This window comes from Abramis brama, assembly GCF_963993115.1.
Source record: "Abramis brama genome assembly, chromosome: 2".
Taxonomy (NCBI): Eukaryota; Metazoa; Chordata; class Actinopteri; order Cypriniformes; family Leuciscidae; genus Abramis; species Abramis brama.
Window position 1 is genome coordinate 14,699,912 of NC_139964.1, and position 19,859 is coordinate 14,719,770.

At 38.7% G+C, this 19,859-nt stretch overlaps 1 protein-coding gene across 1 annotated transcript in view; it reads left to right on the forward strand.

The window, feature by feature from the left end:
* The first annotated feature begins 2,217 nt into the window (after positions 1–2,217).
* The window catches only part of LOC311077689 (B-cell receptor CD22-like), a 31,465-nt gene continuing 13,823 nt past the window's right edge, over positions 2,218–19,859 (forward strand). Inside the window, exons 1-3 of the mRNA XM_084106277.1 lie at positions 2,218–2,375; positions 2,468–2,824; positions 2,914–3,162. Coding sequence (XP_083962403.1) covers positions 2,315–2,375; positions 2,468–2,824; positions 2,914–3,162 — 667 coding nt within the window. The 5' untranslated portion in view covers positions 2,218–2,314. The remainder of the gene's footprint in view (positions 2,376–2,467; positions 2,825–2,913; positions 3,163–19,859) is intronic.

Below are 19,859 nucleotides of genomic sequence, written 5' to 3' on the forward strand. Positions count from 1 at the left end.
TATAAGGCATGCAACTGGATAAGTGTATGATTTTTGGCTGTCCTCACTCTGGTGTCAGTTACGGAGAATACTTCTGACACCTTTCCCACAGGCCGGAGATTTCTGGGTAGCTGAGCATCCATGATCAGCAACGTAGGGCCAACCCGGATGTCATTTTTGACGACTTTTGAAGTCCAAGCAGGCAGAATTTGAGGTAAATTCTCCAGAATTGGTTGGCAAGTATCTGGCTGTGACGACATCGGCTGAGCAGCTCAGACTGGGGGAATACTGTCAGGGGGAGTGAAGCATCTGGCCCCCCCATTAGGAGACAATTTGGAGTAATGAGGTCAGGATCAGAAACATCGGATGGTGTATATCCCAGTGGTTTGGATTCCTTCAGTCTCCACCAGCACAGTTTGAAGGACCTCAAAAGTCACTGATTGAGTTCCTAGAGTATCCATCAATGCGTTTTTCAAAAAGCGAATTTCTCGCTCCCAGCAACATCCAAAGTGTGGTGAGTTGGGAGGGTGAAATGGAATTTAATCTGCTGTTTAGTCAATTGTCTCTGCAGATCTGGAACAAGAGCTGTAAAAGCTCAGCTGTGATAATACTGCCTCTTTGGGTGCTCTGAGTTTGGCCATGTTCTTGACACGCAAGAGAAGGGTTGCATATCGCTTGACACCATCCACCTCGACTCTTACGGTCTTCCTTTCCAGGAGTTCCACCATCTCCTGGTCCAGTCTGGCTCTGATGCAAATCTTTTTATTGCACCAGGGCAGTGTGTACATCTGCCATTATTTCTCCATGTACTTAACTGCTGCCTGACTGTTCGAAACAGAAGGTCTTCAGGTTGACCTTTGAGGCCCAACTGCTGAGCTGCACTGTGGAGGAGGATAGCTCTGTCAGATCCATTGTCCTGGATTGCATATGCATTCATTTCCCCCTTTCTATTTCTGAGAATCACTTTGCTGATTTTAAGCTGATTTCCTCTTCCTCCTGGGTGTGATGTCCCTCAGCGTCTCTCATTGGCGTATGAAAGTCACGTGATCACACTGTGATTAGGCTGTCAGAGATTCACAAGTTTGGTTTTCTCACCTACAAAAGAGGAAACTGTATTTTTGACCATGTTTAGAGACGTGATCATTCAAGAAGAACAAGGCCACTGACTGAATAAAAAGCTTAGTAGTTTTCATGATAAAAACATTCAGATTAATTAATTCTGCTTTATCGGCGTGTTTTAAGATCTTTATTTAACTTCCAGATTGGTATTAATAAATCAGTAAATTGGAGGTTTGTCAAATGCACAGTTGGCGATGCTGGAGATTAAATGTGTTTTTTGACGTCACTGCCACTGCAATTCCTTCCAGTGTTTTACAATCCCGGATCCAGCAGTTTCCATACCAGGATAGTTGGTCACCGTTCCCTATATGTATCCTTGTGTTTGCTGTGTTCATTGTCAGATCATTCTGGTGTTCATGTCTTGCCGTCTTGCTTTCATCAGCACTTCTCTAGTCTACTATTCCTGCTCGTGTCTGGATTACTTACTGCCTGACTGTGTCTGTATTGCGTCAAGATCAGTGATACTTCCTCTGCTCGAGCTGCACTAGGTGAGGTGTCATAAGCTCATATTAAAATATAATGTGTTAATCACGTGTCATTCAGAGTGTGAAAACGCCAACACTGGTTTCATCCTGATCATTTGTAGTGCTGCCACTGGTCACTGGTGTTGGTGAAACGGGTAAGAGCATGATTTTATAACTGTTCTGTTAAATATCTTAAGTGTGGGGGATTTATGGGAGATTAGTTGGGGCTAGTTGTCACAGTGCTGTGTCTCAGTAACTATATGGTTTAAAATCAAAAGTCCAATAGCACAAATTTATTTTCTCAAGGAGTGTTTTGTTGGCGAAAAACAAATTCCTTTTTAATATTTTACACAAAAGATAACTATATAATGAAGATAGATTATAAAGACTTATACCCAAGACTTATTAAAGTGGCTTTTAAAAATAAACCTGCATATTCACGAGAGTGACAACAAGCTCCAGAGTATGTTGTGTAAACATTAGCAATGCACTGATACAAAAGTCAACTAAGGTGCTTTATAGCAGTTTCTCAGTATGAAATTAAAGGCCATCGTTCTGGCAGGGTCCTACTGTCTATGATGGGCTGTCAATCAAAACGGGGAAGTGAAAGACGTTGGACAGTTACAAACTCATGCAGTGCAAAAATGACTGTTGCTGTCATGTTCTTTGATAAATAAAGTAGTATTTGTAGTTATGTTTCATGCTGACATTAAAGCTGAAAATAAGCCACTATATTTGTTGCAGATGTTGCTATGGTGACGTCAGTCAGAATGGCTCCTCCTCTTCCTCTGATCTTTCTGCTCATGATTCACGGTGAGTCTCTGCAACCCTTGCTCAGGAATTTTTGCATACTGCAGTTTTTATGCACAAACTGCTGCTAATTTGTTCAGGATTAACTTTTTTAGGGGTTTGTAGTCAGACCGAGGGTGTGATTTACAGTCCTTCACACATCTGTGCGGTAAATGACTCAACAGTGATAATGAGCTGCAATTATACATATCCTCCTGAACGTCAGATCAAGAAAGTGTTCTGGACCAAAACACTGGTAAAAGATAATGGAGAGTTTCCAGATCTGTCTGAGGACCCTAAATACAGTCAGAGGCTTCAGTATCTGGGAGATAAACAGCAGAACTGCACCATCAGACTGAGTCATGTGACACTGAAGGATTCACAAATGTACTATTTCAGATTCATCACTGATGAACCTAATGTGAAATGGATTGGCACTCCAGGAGTGACTCTTACTGTCACAGATGACTTTGGTGAGGTTTATCTCTTCTTCTGTGCATTATGTTGAATAATAATCAGTGTATGACAGCAGCACTAGATATAATGTGTGTGTTGTGTTCAGATCTTCAGGTGGAGTCTCCTGAGAGAGTGACAGAGGGAGATTCAGTCAATCTGAGATGTAAAAGCAGCTGCGCTCTGACTGACAGAGCAACATTCATCTGGTACAGAAACTCACAGCCATTAACTGAGAGAAGAGACAGAAACAATGAACTCCTGCTGCAGTCAGTCAGAAGAGAGGATTCAGGCAGATATAGCTGTGCTGTAGACGGACACACTCACATCTCTCCTGCTGTTCAGCTCAATGTCATGTGTGAGTGCAGATTCATTTGTATTTTTTAAAATTTGAAGATTGTGTTTGAATGAATTTATTCAAGGTTTTAATTTTTGTCCTTTTTAGACCCACCAAAGAACGTCTCAGTGTTGATAAATGGATCTGGTGTAATAGTGGAGGGAGATTCAGTGACTCTGAACTGCATCAGTGACTCAAACCCTCCTGCTCTGAACTTCAGCTGGTTTAAGGAGAATGAACCCTCAGCTGTTGGATCTGGACAGAGTTTCAGTGCACTACAGAGTGGACGCTTCTACTGTCAGGCTCACAATCAACATGGATCTCAGAGATCAGACGCTGTAACTGTGTCTGTTAAAGGTAGAGTGGCTCATATACTTACATTACTCTTTCTATAGTGACTCAAATTATTATTATTTTTTTGATGTTTTATACATTTGTGCTATTAGGAAGTCTGGTGATATACATATCCATAGGAGTGATTTGTGGAGCTGCAGTGATCATCATGATGCTGATTTGGTAAGACGTGTGTCTGTGGTCTTATGTGTGTGAATGAGTCAGAAGGTTGTGCATTCATGCTAACAATTAATCAACAATCGCTTAACTGTCGATTAATAATTTAATCTGTAAAAAAAAAAAAAAAAAACGTATCGATGGTTGAATAAGCAAGGTCGTCATTAGAGGTAAAAATGAAGCGAGCCTGCAGTAGTTACGTTTTCTAAATGTATTAATGTATTCAAGCCATTAAATGGGTTAGGTAGGCTAGGCGTTTATTTCAAAACATATTTAACCAGGGATCAAAAAACTCTTCAAACAAGTGATTTTACTGAACATAAGATGTTTCTTATGTGTTTCACTGTGTGCTCCTATTCTATGATGCATATTAAATAAAGACCTGTTAATCTGAGCGACAAACCAATCTTAGCGTGCTCCTGCTGTAAAACAGTGTCTAATTGGTCTCTAGGCTTGCTGTGACTGTCTGTGTTACCGTTGTTTAGCCGCAACAGTTACATCACTTGCCCATAGCAGCACCGACATTTCAAAGCGAAATGTAAAAACGCCTATTTGGCAATAGGGTTGCGCGATATGCTCCATTTTCATATCGTCCTATCGTCAGCCTGTGAGATCGGCGATACACGATATTATCGTGAGGGGGCGGGGCTTACTTATTTGATTATTAACTTGCTTATTTACTCATCAATTTGCTTGTTTTATTACTTCGTTTTAAATGAGAATCTTTTTTCTATTTTGCTAGCAAAGGTGGAGTGTTTATTAATAGGCTAAATCAGGTTATTTCCTGGTATAGTGAGGTAAAAAAAAGATCCTAATCATTCTTGTATCTGACTCGGAGTATTTCAACATGTCAGCGGGGAATTTACGGACACACATTATCCTCTCATGCCGTTACAGATCTGCAGCATTTTGACTGTTTGACGAGATGTGAACACGTTTTAATTTCTTTATTCAAGAAAGAGTCGGAGTCTGCGATATATGTCCTCCTACCAGTGCTCTCTCTGTCTGGATGCACTTCACATGCGCACCGCACTTCAATAACGCAGGTGTTTTAAATGCCAGGAGAAATCAGAGGCAAAAATCTAAAAGTCGATCGGTTATACGCCGACTTAAACTTATGACTTGACTCTGATAAAGGAAAACGGGTTAATCCGTTTACATGACCACATGCATTGTCAGTTTATTCAGCATAATCGAGTTAATAACGTGCATGTAAACGCGCTCAATCCCTGAAAACGAAAGCAGAAACGGACTGAGCTTTCGCTGCATTAACAGCACGTTCTCTCAGAGTCGACGGTGGATAACGGTAGGCTACAGCAACTATCTTAATTTACTGGCTGAATATTTCTCTTGTGGACTTACATTATTGACAGCGAAAAAATGAGAAGAATATTTCTTGTTAAACAAGTTTGAAGTTGCTTGTGATTTTCACAGATGGCAGAGTTTCACAGATGCTTCGTGAACTAAAGACTTTTATTAGGCCTAGGCGGCCTATATCATTTTATTGATATTATTATTATAATTAATATTTTGTAATTGTATTGTTTTTAGTGTTATTCGTGTCATTAAATATTTTGTTAATGTGCTATGGAAACAAAATACTGACGAACAACGATGCCGCGTCTTCATCTAGGCTCTGTATAAAAATTATGCGTCTGTTAAAGCAGGGGTTCCCAAACTTTTCCATGCCAAGGCCCCCAAATACCACTAGGTTCTGGCCAAGGCCCCCCGTATTGAACCCATCGACAATACTACGGCATGGCACATGTAGAAATAAATAAATAAAACATCTAGGTGAACATCTTTTCAAGGCAGATTCCGATTTTTCATTGAGTTTGACCTGCCGATACAGATTTAAGCCGATTCTGATTTCATTTTTTCTAACCACATTACAGCACACACAAATATTTATTTTCTATATATATATATATATATATATATATATATATATATATATATATATATATATAATAAAACACCACTTTTACCCAAACTGGTTCATAAAAACAAGTTTAAATGGATAGCCTACATTCTCTATAAATATTTTTGTCTTCATTTTCTTTTCTGACATAGCCTACTCCTTGTTAAAACACACTATACATGCAAGTTATGTGCATTTTTTTGAGTGAAATCATATTTATTTTGTCCATCAAAAGTGTGCTTTCACTTTAACTGAGCGTGAGCAGCGCTACAAAAATAGACTCGGCGTCGAAACCCTCCGCTTCACTGCTGCTCATGCGACGCTCCTGCTTGACGCTCACGCGCTGCTCCAGCTCGCGGTGTGAATGCACTCACTGAACATGCACGCCGAAAAAAATTCGCGCTGCTCACGCGCCGCTCGCGATCTGAAACGGCCGTAATTCACAAGGTTTCCTACATGTGCGTTCTGTGTGCATGTGTGATGTTGATGTTGCGGGATGTTATTCATGCGGCGCCCGAGTGCATTTGAATCGGCATCAGACTGAAAATCACGTGAAAATCGGCCAATTCTTGTCACTAGCCGATCAATCAGATATCAGATAGGCTATGCAACAAATTATTATAATGTTTTTTCATAACAATACTCATATTAGCAAATATTTCTTTTTTAACGTTTTTTAACTTTTTTTTTTTTCAACTTGCTGCGGCCCCCCTGGCGCCCCCTGGCGGCCCCCACTTTGAAAACCCCTGTGTTAAAGCACTCTTGACAATTTGTGAATGGATCACCTTGCAATGAAATTTCGTTGTGGGATGTAGTTTTTGTTTTGTCTGTTTTAAAAACATTTTCTTTGAGGAGTCCTCATACGCGCGTGATATGGCGCAAGTGTGGTTATGTGGTGATGTCGTTATGAATTTAGGCAAGGCAAATATAATTGTAGTTCCTAATTAATTTAATAACTATACTAGCTTCATAATAATAATAATGATTTAATACATTAATGGAAAAACGAGCCAATTATCGTATTGATATCGGCAAAGGCATCTGCCATCGGCGATATCTCTGTCTATCGTCGATACACGATACTATCGTCTATCGGCACAACCCTATTTGGCAATATTTAGGATTTAAAGGAACACGCCGACTTTTTGGGACTTTAGCTTATTCACCGTATCCCCCAGAGTTAGATAAGTCCATACATACCCTTCTCATCTCCGTGCGTGCCGTAACTCTGTCTGACCACTGCTAGCCTAGCTTAGCACAAAGACTGGAGGTAGACGGCTCCAGCTAGCATACTGCTCCCAATAAGTGACAAAATAACGCCAACATTTTCCTATTTACATGTTGTGATTTGTATAGTCACAGCGTGTACAAATAACAAGGTCACATGAGACTCAGCCATCTTCTAACTGTATACATACTGGGAACTATTCTCAGAAGGTGAAGCACTGCTACTTGGGCGGAGTGATTTACTCACAGCACCTGAGAAGCCCTGTGGTGAGGAGCAGAGAGTTCGCTCAGAGTTGGAGTAAATCACTCCGCCCAAGTAGCAGTGCTACTACAGTAACAGCGCATCTGTGTTGTACGTCACATGTAGGCTCACTATTGGCTGACGCTGTGTGTGATGCGTGTGACGTACAACACAGAAGCGCTGCGCAGTTATACTACGTGAAAAAACTCCCTACCAAACCATCTCTACAGCACGACTTCACTATCCAGCTAGATTCATCATCAATCACCCCATCAAGGTCGGTCAGAAATTTTGGAGTAACATTTGATGACCAGCTGACCTTCACAGACCACATTTCAAAGACAGCTCGATCATGCAGGTTTGCACTGCACAACATCAGGAAGATCAGGCCTTTCCTAACTGAGCATGCAACACAACTCCTCGTCCAGGCCCTGGTCATTTCTAGGCTTGACTACTGCAATGCTCTTCTGGCTGGACTTCCATCATGTGCAACTAAACCTCTACAAATGATTCAGAATGCTGCAGCTCGTCTTGTCTTCAACGAGCCAAAAAGGGCCCATGTCACTCCTCTGTTCATCTCTCTGCACTGGCATTGACGCTTGCTTACAGATCTATCACAGGCTCAGCTCCCTCCTACTTTCACTCACTCCTACAAGCCTACATCCCTACCAGAAGCCTACGATCGGCCAACGAGCGACGTCTCGTGGTTCCATCACAGAAAGCCACAAAATCACTCTCCAGAACATTCTCATTCACAGTTCCATGCTGGTGGAACGCTCTCCCCACCCTCATCCGGAATGCAGAATCCCTGACAACATTAAAAAGACAGCTGAAAACCCATCTCTTCCGTGAGCACTTAACCGCATAAAAAAATAATAATAATAATTCTTTCCCTTTCCTTTAATCCTCCCTTATCGGGCTTATGCTACTCTGAACAATGCCTGAACTTCATATTTTTAACACTTCTTGCGTTATTTTTGCCTCTTCACGATGACTCGCTCAATTTAGTCCTTATTTGTAAGTCGCTTTGGACAAAGCGAAAAGCGTCTGCTAAATGACTAAATGTAAATGTATTTGTGTCAAATCACTGTCTTTAAAGGGGAACCAGGTGGATGAAAAAGAGAAAAGACACACAGGAGTCTCAGGTGAGAATAATGATCAGAAGTTGATATAATATCTAAATGAATTGGTATCTAAAAGATTGAAAGTCTGACTGTAGCAGTGACTTTTTCTAGTGAGTTGTTTATAGACGTTATTTATTTTCTCTTTATTCTGTTTTTTCTTTAATGGCAAAGATGAATCATTCCAGACCTCATCATGACAGAAGCAACGGTTATGATGTTGAATTGAGTGATCTTGTGTATGAGAATGTAACGGTAAGTGTTGTAAGTGTTTCCTACAGAAGACTAAACTCTATTCACCTTTAGCCAAAAGGAATTAAACACTCAAACACTCAATGTCAATCAGTGTATCATTCGTTCAGTCGTTTTTTTTTTTTTTTTTTATATTGAAAGTAGAAAAATTAGAAAAAAAATAATTTTTTCCAAAAAAATGAAAAATAAGAATTCAGCTTGATTTTTCGTTCTGAGGTAGAAAAATGAATAAACAGCTTGAATATTCGATTTCTACACGTGGGCGGGAATGAAACGCCCTTTCCTCTGATTTGTCAGCCGAAGATCAAACTGATCCGTCATCAGTTGTTCCTCAGTTCTGCACTGCAGAATAAGAGTCCTCCGCTGCTGCTGCTGCTGATGTGCGGATTTTTATCTTGTTTATTGCAACTACATTTCATCTTTTTCTCATCAAACAACCAGACTAACGAATGGCTCGACAAAACCCGTACCGGGGAAGAGTCTAGACAGGGCTTTAAAATAATTTGAAAAAATAAAATAAAATGAAAATAATTTGCTATTTTCCTATATTTTTCGGACTGTAAAGTTGCGTTTTTTATCATGAAGCACGCTGTGATTTATTTCTAAGTGACTTAAGCCTATATAATGCATTTTACTTCAAATAATCTAAATGTTGACTTTCAAAAGTAGGCACGCCAAGAAGGCTATTCGCTGTATTTTGGTTCATTTTTGGTGTGCGCCAGAAGGATGTTCAAGGAGACAGAGACGTGCTAAAGCAGCCATGTTGTTTTCTTATTTTTTCAAAGGCATTTTGTACATTTTGTAGTCATTTTGAATGTACACAAATAAAAATATACATTTGACTGTTTCAAATGACAGAGTATTAAACGACAGAGTATTAAAGGCACACTATGCAGTTTTCATTTTTCTCAAACAGCGACCCCTAGAGTCGCTGTGGAGTAACTGTATTTAACGTTACTGTCGTAAATACCACTCACGCAGAGACGTCGGTTTCTTCCTTGACTCTTCCGACCGTGCTTTCTTCATTTTCTTCGTCGACTCTGCCATGATTCACGTCTGAAATGCGTACTAGTGTCTTCCATAGAGGCTGCTTCTTATGTTGTTGATGTATGTGACGTTGTGCCGTAAAGCAAGTCGTGATTCTCGCGAGATTTGTCGGGGCGCCACCTCTCAAACCTGCACTGCTGGTTTTGCCAGCGGCTTTGTGTATATTAGGACTCGACTGAAGCCTTCTTTACATTAATAGTAAGCATCCAAATGTTACATTGCAAATATGGAAACGTTGGACCGAATGAGAGATGCGCGAACCCAACGTCGGTACAGTTTCAAATAAATTTGTTTACACAGCAAAATCCCCAGTGTTAAATTAACACTCCTCAGTGTACATATGTGTCCACACTACAGAGTGTTAAAATTAACACTGAAGCAGTGTTGAAGTTAATGAGATTAATTAAGTTAACACTGAAGCAGTGTTGAAGTTAATGAGATAATTAAGTGATTAATTAAGTGATGATTGGTCATTAGTGGTGACACCTGATGATAACAAGCAGACTCACTGAAGGAAAGAGAAAAAAGAACAGAAAAAAGAGAAACACAAGAACTACTGACTTTGAACCATTATTGCACTTATTATTTTACCAGTTTGACTTTATTTCTGTCATACATCTACACACGGTCTTATTTAGATTTAACAGAAGTTTAGATGGTAATGTTTTATGGAATGTTTCGTTTCATGTCACCATTATGGTGGTCAGTGTTTGCTTTTGTTGGGCTCTTGACCCTTTACTTTTTAACATTAGTTTTTCTCTGGCTGCTCCAACTCTGTGTTTATAAAGCACATTTGTTGCTGCAAGAGAAACTATGATTTGGGCTGTGTTTCCCAAAAACATTGCAAGCCTAATTTGATCGTACAAACCATTTGTTCCAGTTGGTCTGAGATCAAGTTAGGCTTAAGATGCTTTTTGGAAACACAGCCCTGGTTATGATTCGATGATGAATTTACTAGTGACCTGATTCAATGATGTCATCCATCATTATAAACTGATTATCCAAATGCTTTATTAATTTTTCACTACAGTAACTACTTCCAGGAATGTTTTAGGAATCTGAAGGTTTTAAAATCACACACAGACATCAAGAATCTACATATGAATCTCAACAATGGTGGCAATCAAACAAATGCTTAATGTTGCAGTGCATGATGGGAGCCACCAATCAGAACGCATCAATGGCTCACATCATGCATTGCAGCATGAATAAATTATGCAGCTGAATTGTCCTGTAATTTTCATTGTTTGCTTTTATTTTGCTATTGTTTTGTTCTGACTTTAGTAGCTTGTTTTGTGATGTTCAGAGTTGATCTGTTTGTCACTAGTTTGTTTTTTGTCACCATTGTTGAGATTCATATGCTGATTCTTGATGTCTGTGTGTTAAACACAATAACTTCTGTGCACAAAGTATTTTCAAAATTTTTGATATTGCTGTTGGATCTCAAACTGTAGAATCTCAGAGCTGCAATCATCAATACTAAAACAAGACATCAAGCATATAGTCAAAGATTCATGCTGATAATGTCATTATCATCAAAACATATTGTGAGCAGGTCATGGTTTCTCTTGCAGTAACAAATGTGCTTTATAAACACAATGTTGGCACAGTCAGAGAAAAACTAATATTAAAAAATGAAAAGGGTCAAGAGCCCAACTAAAGCAAACACTGACCACCATAATGGTGACTTGAAAAGAAAAATTCCATAAAACATTACCGTCTAAACTTCTGTTGAATCTCAAGAACTTTTGTCGATGTATGACAGAAATAAAGTCAAACTGGTAATAATAAGTGCAACAATGTGTAATGACTCGAAGTCAGTTGTAGTTCTTGTGTTTCTCTTTTTTCTGTTATTGTTTTTTCTCTTTCCGTCAATGATTCTGCTTATTAACATCAGGTATCTTCAATAATGCTCAATCATCACTTAATTAATCACTTTATTATCTCATTAACTTCAACACTGCTTCAGTGTTAATTTTAACACCCTGTAGTGTGGACACATATGTACACTGAGGAGTGTTAATTTAACACTGGGGATTTTGCTGTGTAGGCTTGGCGTTTAAAATAGGCTAAATGTTGTTTGTAATAAAGGGCACAATAGGCTATTTTTATAGGCTACTATGTATATTTTTATTATACGTGGCTACTTATTTTTCATTCTTGTTGTTTTCTGAATACCATTCATTTCAACTTACTGGGCGAGGGAGACCATGCTAACAGTCGTCATTTACCCTGCCATACCAAGCTGATGCAAAGCGTAGTTGAATTTATATCTGAAGAAAGCCCAGTCTAGGCTTTCCTGTTTCGAATGCGCATGCGTCGCGTCTGAACGCGTTGTTGTCTTTGGAGCTCCATCGATTGATTTATAATTCTTGATTTCTCTTTAAACTCACTTACAACGAACATTTTCTATTTTTCCTCACCTCATAGTTACAACGCGGACTGTTGAGCAGACGTGTCTCAAGCCTAGTGATCCAACGCTGGATACTCTTACAGGTTACGTCCGTGGATCACGACTGAACGCGTCTTCTCCGCACTCATTTATAAACAAACATTTTTTTTCGCCTATCGTGCGTCTACTCCACACCCGTACCACTAAAAAGACGGATTATATCCAAGACTTAAGCCATAAATTAGTATTAATATTGATAGCATCACTGGTAGCGTCGTTGCTAACTTAACTTACTGTCCATCTGTTAAAATGGCGAATATATCAGATGTAAGTAATCTACCTTTTGGTGCAGGTGAGGACACATTTGAGCTACACGCGGTACAGTCTGAGCTGGAAGCTGTTGAGAAACAGATCCACGACCTTTTAGTGAGACAGGCCGAGCTGATAGATCGGCAGTTAGCTCTTGAAACATCACGCGCCGATGCACACAAATCAGTGATTAACGTTACTAACCCGCTGACTCCGACCTCGTCTACTCCGTGCGTTACTCAGCATCGGTCACGAGCGTCGAGGCCGCGATCAGCTATGGTCTCGTTTACGCCGGCTCCAACATGCCACCACGAAGCCTGGATATTTCCGCAGCGGAAGACGCGAGTCAGGTCTAGACCAAGAAAACTCTCTCCGACCCTCCCGGTTTTCGAGATATCCACACAAAACCGCTTCTCCCCTCTTCGCGAAACAGAACGCGATGCTGTGATCATCGGTGATTCCATCGTTCGACACGTACACGCTACGTTAAATAAAAGTAAGGTGCATAGTCACTGCTTTCCTGGTGCTCGTGTTTCTGAAATCGCTGCTCACGTTCCCGAGATTCTGAACGAGCGCGTCGGAACTGTGGTCCTGCACGCGGGAGGGGCCGACATCAGGCTGCGACAGACAGAGGTTCTGAAGAAAGACTTCAGGAATCTGATCGATACGGTACGCAGCACATCGCCTGATATAACGATCATTGTGTCAGGACCGCTTCCCACGTACCGACTAGGTCATGAAAAGTTTAGTAGATTATTCGCGCTAAATGAATGGTTAATATCATGGTGCAATGAGCAGAAACTGCTCTTTGTAAATAATTGGAATCTGTTTTGGGAGCGTCCTAGGCTTTACCGTGCTGATGGCTTACACCCAAGCAGATTCGGATCAGATCTTCTGTCAGATAACATCTCCAAAATGTTAAATACCTTTTGACTAGTAACCAAAAGTCCAAATCATAGTCTCTGCTGCACCAAATTAACTGATATAAATAGTGTAGAACATTGCATAGAAACTGTGTCTATTCCTCGTTTAGTGAGATCAAATAATAAATCTACTGCAGGATCTAGAAAAAATCTAATTGTTATTAAACCAGAAAATGTTGCTATTAGTAATCAAAAACAATTTCTAAAGCTAGGTCTTCTAAACATTAGATCACTCACACCTAAGGCAGTTATTGTAAATGAAATAGTCACAGATAATAGCTTCGATGTACTTTGCCTTATTGAAACTTGGCTTAAACCTAATGATTATTTCGGTCTAAATGAGTCTACTCCATCTGGATACTCCTATAAGCACGAACCCCGTCTGATTGGTCGTGGCGGCGGTGTTGCAGCGGTCTATAGAGATATTCTCAATGTTACTCAGAAAACGGGTTATAAGTTTATTTCGTTTGAAATACTTGTACTAAATGTTACGCTCTTAGATGTTAGAAAAAAATCCATATTATCTCTAGCCTTGGCTACCGTATATAGACCGCCTGGGCCTTACGCTGATTTCCTAAAAGAGTTTGCAGATTTTCTCTCAGATCTATTGGTCAATGTAGATAAAGCATTAATTGTTGGAGATTTTAACATACACGTAGATAATTCAAATGATGCGTTAGGGGCTGCGTTTATAGATTTATTAAATTCATTTGGGGTCAAGCAAAACGTCACCGGACCAACTCATCGTCTTAATCACACACTCGATTTAATTATATCATATGGAACCGATCCAACCGATATGGATATCATTCCACAAAGTGATGATGTCACTGACCATTACTTGGTAACTTGCATATTACGTACTGCTGTAATATGTCATGCGGCGCCGCGTTATCGACCAGGCAGAACAATCCTTCCATCCACCATAGATAATTTCTCAAATTGCTTATCTAATCTGTCTCAGCTGCTGCCTGAACCCAAACAAACAGATGAACTAGAAGAACTAACTAGCACTATGAGCACCATTCTCTCTAGAACATTGGATGTTGTTGCACCCATTAGATTAAAAAAGGTCAGAGAGAAAATTAAAGCACCATGGTACAATAATACTACGCATGTTCTAAAGAGAGAAACCCGTAATTTAGAGCGTAAATGTAAACAAACTAATTTAGAGGTCTTTAGAATCGCGTGGAAAGACAGTATGTCACGTTATAAAAAGGCCCTAAAAGCGGCCAGGGCTGAGCACCTCCGCAAACTAATAGAAAACAACCAAAACAATCCTAGGTTTTTATTTAACACCGTGGCTAGACTAACAAATAAACAGACGTCACCCGAACAAAATATCCCGTTACAGTTTAGTAGTAATGATTTCATTAACTTCTTCACTGAGAAAATAGAAAACATCAGAACCACAATTGTAAACGTTCAATCCTCAATCGCACCTTATAATTCAGCCTCAATTATCCCCCCGCAAGAACAATTACAGTGCTTTACAACTATAGAACAAAAAGAGTTAAATAAACTTATCACTTTATCTAAAACAACAACATGTTTATTAGATCCTATACCAACTAAACTACTGAAGGAAGTGTTACCTGTAGTGGAAGAGCCTCTCCTCAATATTATTAACTCGTCTTTATCTTTAGGTCATGTTCCAAGAACATTTAAACTGGCAGTTATAAAACCTCTCATTAAGAAACCACAATTAGATCATAATAATCTAGCAAATTATAGACCCATTTCAAATCTACCTTTTATGTCTAAAATACTAGAAAAAGTTGTGTCCGCTCAACTGGGCTCTTTCTTGCAAGAAAATTATATCTATGAAAAGTTTCAGTCAGGATTCAGACCGCATCATAGCACTGAAACTGCGCTCGTTAAAATCACAAATGATTTACTCTTAGCTTCTGACCAAGGCTGTATCTCAATACTAGTTTTACTTGATCTAAGTGCTGCGTTCGATACTATAGATCATACAATACTCTTAGATCGACTACAAAATTATACTGGTGTTCAAGGACAAGCATTAAGCTGGTTTAGATCATACTTATCAGACCGCTACCATTTTGTCTATTTAAATGGAGAAACATCGATCATAATTACAGTAAACTATGGAGTGCCGCAGGGATCTGTGTTGGGCCCTCTGTTATTCTCAATATATATGATACCACTTGGAAATATTATAAGGAAACATGGAATTAGTTTCCATTGTTATGCTGATGACACTCAAATATATATTTCATCACGGCCGGATGAAAACGCTAAATTATCCAAATTGACAGAGTGTGTTAAAGATATAAAAGATTGGATGACGCGTAATTTTCTTTTATTAAATCCAGACAAGACAGAGGTAATACTTATCGGTTCAAAAAACCGCCCACAGAACCTCTCACAATACAACTTTGACATCGTAGGATGTCCTGTTACTTTATCCTCTACAGTAAAAGACCTGGGTGTTATACTCGATTGTAACCTGTCTTTTGAAAATCATATTTCGTATGTTACAAAAACAGCCTTTTTCCACCTTAGAAACATTGCTAAGCTACGTAATATGCTATCAGTTTCTGATGCAGAAAAGTTAGTTCATGCATTCATGACCTCGAGACTAGATTACTGTAATGCTTTATTAGCCGGTTGTCCTGCATCCTCAATAAACAAGCTACAGTTAGTCCAAAATGCAGCCGCTAGAGTTCTTACTAGATCAAGAAAATATGATCATATAACACCGATTTTATCATCACTACATTGGCTACCTATAAAGTTCCGTATTAATTATAAGGTATTGCTACTGACTTATAAAGCCCTAAACGGCTTAGCTCCAGTCTATTTAACGGATCTTCTATCACCTATAATCCATCGCGCTCTTTAAGATCACTAAATTCAAGGCTTTTGGTCATACCTAGGATATCCAGATCCACCAAAGGAGGGAGAGCATTTTCACATTTGGCTCCAAAACTCTGGAATAGCCTTCCTGATACTGTTCGTTGCTCGGACTCACTCTCCCAGTTTAAAACTAGATTAAAGACGCATCTTTTCAGCCAGGCATTCATATAATATTGTTAATCTCACAGTTTCAAACTACAATCCGGCCTCTAGTTCATAAATGCCAGAGGAGAACTGGCCCCCGACTGAGCCTGGGTTCTCCCAAGGTTTTTTTTCTCCATTAGGTCACCTGATGGAGTTTTAGGACACCATTAGGTCACTTGATGGAGTTTTTCGGTTCCTTGCCACTGTTGCCTTTGGCTTGCTCAGTTGGGGATATTTTGGGGATATTTAATTTTATTCTATCAATCAATAAATTCCACTAGAAACAAACTTTGTTGTATTATTTTATTTTAATACTGTGAAGCTGCTTTGATACAATCTGTATTGTGAAAAGCGCTATACAAATATACTTGATTTGATTTGATTTGATTTAGGCTCCTCCCCGGTACGGGTTGTGTCGAGCCATTCGTTAGTCTGGTTGTTTGATGAGAAAAAGATGAAATGTAGTTGCAATAAAGTTGCAATAAAACAAGATAAGAATCCGCACATCAGCAGCAGCAGCGGAGGACTCTTATTCTGCAGTGCAGAACTGAGGAACAACTGATGACGGATCAGTTTGATCTTCGGCTGACAAATCAGAGGAAAGGGGCGTTTCATTCCCGCCCATGTGTAGAAATCGAATATTCAAGCTGTTTATAATTCATTTTTCTACCTCAGAACGAAAAACGAAAAATCAAGCTGAATTCTTGTTTTTCGTTCTTTTGGAAAAAACGAAAAAGCTTTTCTCATTTTTCTACTTTCAATATTAAATCAAAAAACGACTCAACGAATGATACACGGATTAATGTCATTGTGGAAATGTCTATATTGACTAAGTATATGGGAATTTAAATAACACACTTCTGTTTTTACTTTGTCTTCATTCATAAAGGCTCCTCAACTTGATGATTGTAAACCTGAACTGGACTCGTCTCTGTATGAAAATCTTCCAGTAAGTAAGAATACCCACTAGATAGAGACAAAACCCAATCTATTAGCCTTACCTCTTGACACATGTTGTTGATGCTTTTATTTAAATATTTCATTATTAATGTTTTCACTTTCTTTCTTTCTTATTCAGACTAACAAGAAGAGGCTGTAGTGTTTTGGACACAGTAAATATTACAGCCTTAATGCATCTCTTTGTGGGAGGAGCCCTGAATGATTGACAAGTGTCATGACGTATAAGTGAAGTATTTTAAGGATAATTTTATAGATGGATGCCTTGGCGAAAATGGAAGTAAAAGGTTAATGAATTGATGCAAAGTTTGTAATCACTGAAGTGTGTTTTTACTTTATGCTTGTTTATCACATATGAAGATTACTTCATTTAGAATGTTTTTAAACCTTAATCATCAGTATTGTTTATGTTTCAAATGAAAGGCAGAAAAAAATAGGCTGTAAGTACATGTCTTACACACTTTTCTGTCATTCAGTACAGCAGATTAACCGCATAATAAATATTAAAGTGCATTGGCTACATGCTAGAGACTAAGACAGTTAGAGACTTAGATAATTTAGACAATTATGTGATAACAGATCACTCTAAATTGTAATATGGACTTATACACTTTCTGTGAAGCTGCTTTGAAATTATGTGTATTGTGAAAAGCCCTATACAAATAAATCTTAATTGAATTGAACTGAATTATTTAGCCTAATGAATATAATACTAAACTAAATTACACTCGCAACTGCTGTTGTTCGGAACAACAATATTTAAATTAACAAGTCCTTAACTTATGTTTCAACTTGAAGTTAGTTCGTATTCCTTCTACGACGACGAAACTAGTTACAACTTCCAACAGAAGCAACTCATCATGAGTGAAACACAGACTGAAAGCCGGACTGGAAGAGTATAAATGGGTGGAGCGGAGCGACAGATATTCCCTCCCCGCTCAAAGCTCATGTAATCAGTGTTGCCAGATGTACGATAATTATCGTATTTGTACGATAATTTTGACCTCTGTACGATGTACGATCAATAATGGGAAAAATCCTATAATGTACGATAATTTCAGAACTGTGTGACACTTCAAATGATGGTCGTTGTAATCATAGGGTTTCTCATTGATCTAGCTGTTGATTCTACGTCTACCGGGATAAGAACGTATAGAGATAGGGAGCGAGAGACCTTGCGTGTGTGTGCTAGTGTGCCTCACGAAGCGCATGTAAGGACCCAACCAATCAATTGTAAGAACTGTTTAAAAAACACTCTTCCTACAAATACGAGTTGATTATTATCATATTTGTGGCGTTCGCGGGAGGAGAAAGAGGAGCACAGCTATGCAGGACGTATTATGAACGGTCAGTCAGAGCTGTCAACTCTCACGCATTCACCGTGAGACTCACGCAATTTACACTTTCCACACGCTCTCATGCCACACATACATTTTCTCACGCACAGAAAAATCGCGAAGCAAAGAGGACACGGAGACCGACAGACTAGACAGAGCAGGTTACTTATGATATAAAAAAAATCTCAGCTCTCAGATTCTGTCAATTTTATTACGAAATTCAAACATAACCCCGTTTTGGCGCTTGAAAATGACAGATCCTAGCGGCACGTGAACCGATCATCTCTACTAGCTAATAGTAAATAAACACGAATGAACACTGTTGAAAGATACAGTACAACTTACCGAAATGTATATTCCTCATACATAATATCGACCAATCAATCAAACAAAGGGGTCAATAAAACAGCTAAATTATGTCACATAACATTTACCTCAGGAAAGCCATTTAATGACCATATAGGCTATAGCACATTAGTTGGCTAGAAAAAAAAGAGCTATAGAGAGTATTTTGCTAAATATGTGTACTATATTACATATTTATTATATTTTTACTTATATCATTAAATAAAGTTGTTATTATAATAATAAAAAAACGCATTATATTTAATTTGAGTTATTTCTAACCTTAAAGTCGACATGAAATCAAAATTGACCCTAATTACTTTGTTAGCGCATATTACTAGTCTTGGGGTGAACAATTAATCCGTACAAGTTAATACACAGAAAAAAATTGTTTGCTGTGGTAATCTTTAATCAAAATCTGAAAAGTTACTTCCGGTCTGGAATGGCGTTGCTTTTCCGATGACGTCAGTTTGACGGCTTGGGTTGAAAACGCTTAAACACTCCCCTCACACCATAAGTCTGCTATGAGCGAGAGATGGAGAGGAGGAGCGCTAAAGTAAAACCCTGCCCTCTGTTCAATATTCCGTTTCACTTGGAAATGCGTCACAATACTGGAGAAAAGTCGTTTGCAACTTCCGGTTCACGGGGACTTTAAATAATACTGCCAGCTGATAGGGCTCTCTGTATGTTTACAGCATTAGGTGAGTTGTTCTTTTTCTTGAGGAAAAATTAACGCCTATCTTGAGTACCTAATATTTATCCAAATGAGTCAATATTAAATCAAATCACAATAATTGAATTAAATTGAAATAATAAAAAAGCGTGGCTTACCAGAAATGTTTTAATAAAAAAGCGTAGCTTACCAGAAATAAAATTCAGTTTAGTAACTAAAATGTTAGTGACAATCACAATACACTTATTGTGATGCAATTATTATTTTTTTACATTTTTTTTTTACATTTTTACTGTATTCTGTAAATAAATTGACCAATAAAAATTAACATTGCAAGAACAGCTAACTAGTGGTATATCATTTACCATGATAATTGTGTACAAAAAAAGGTATACATTTAGTAAGCTGCAAAAATGGAACTATTTATATAGTTTTT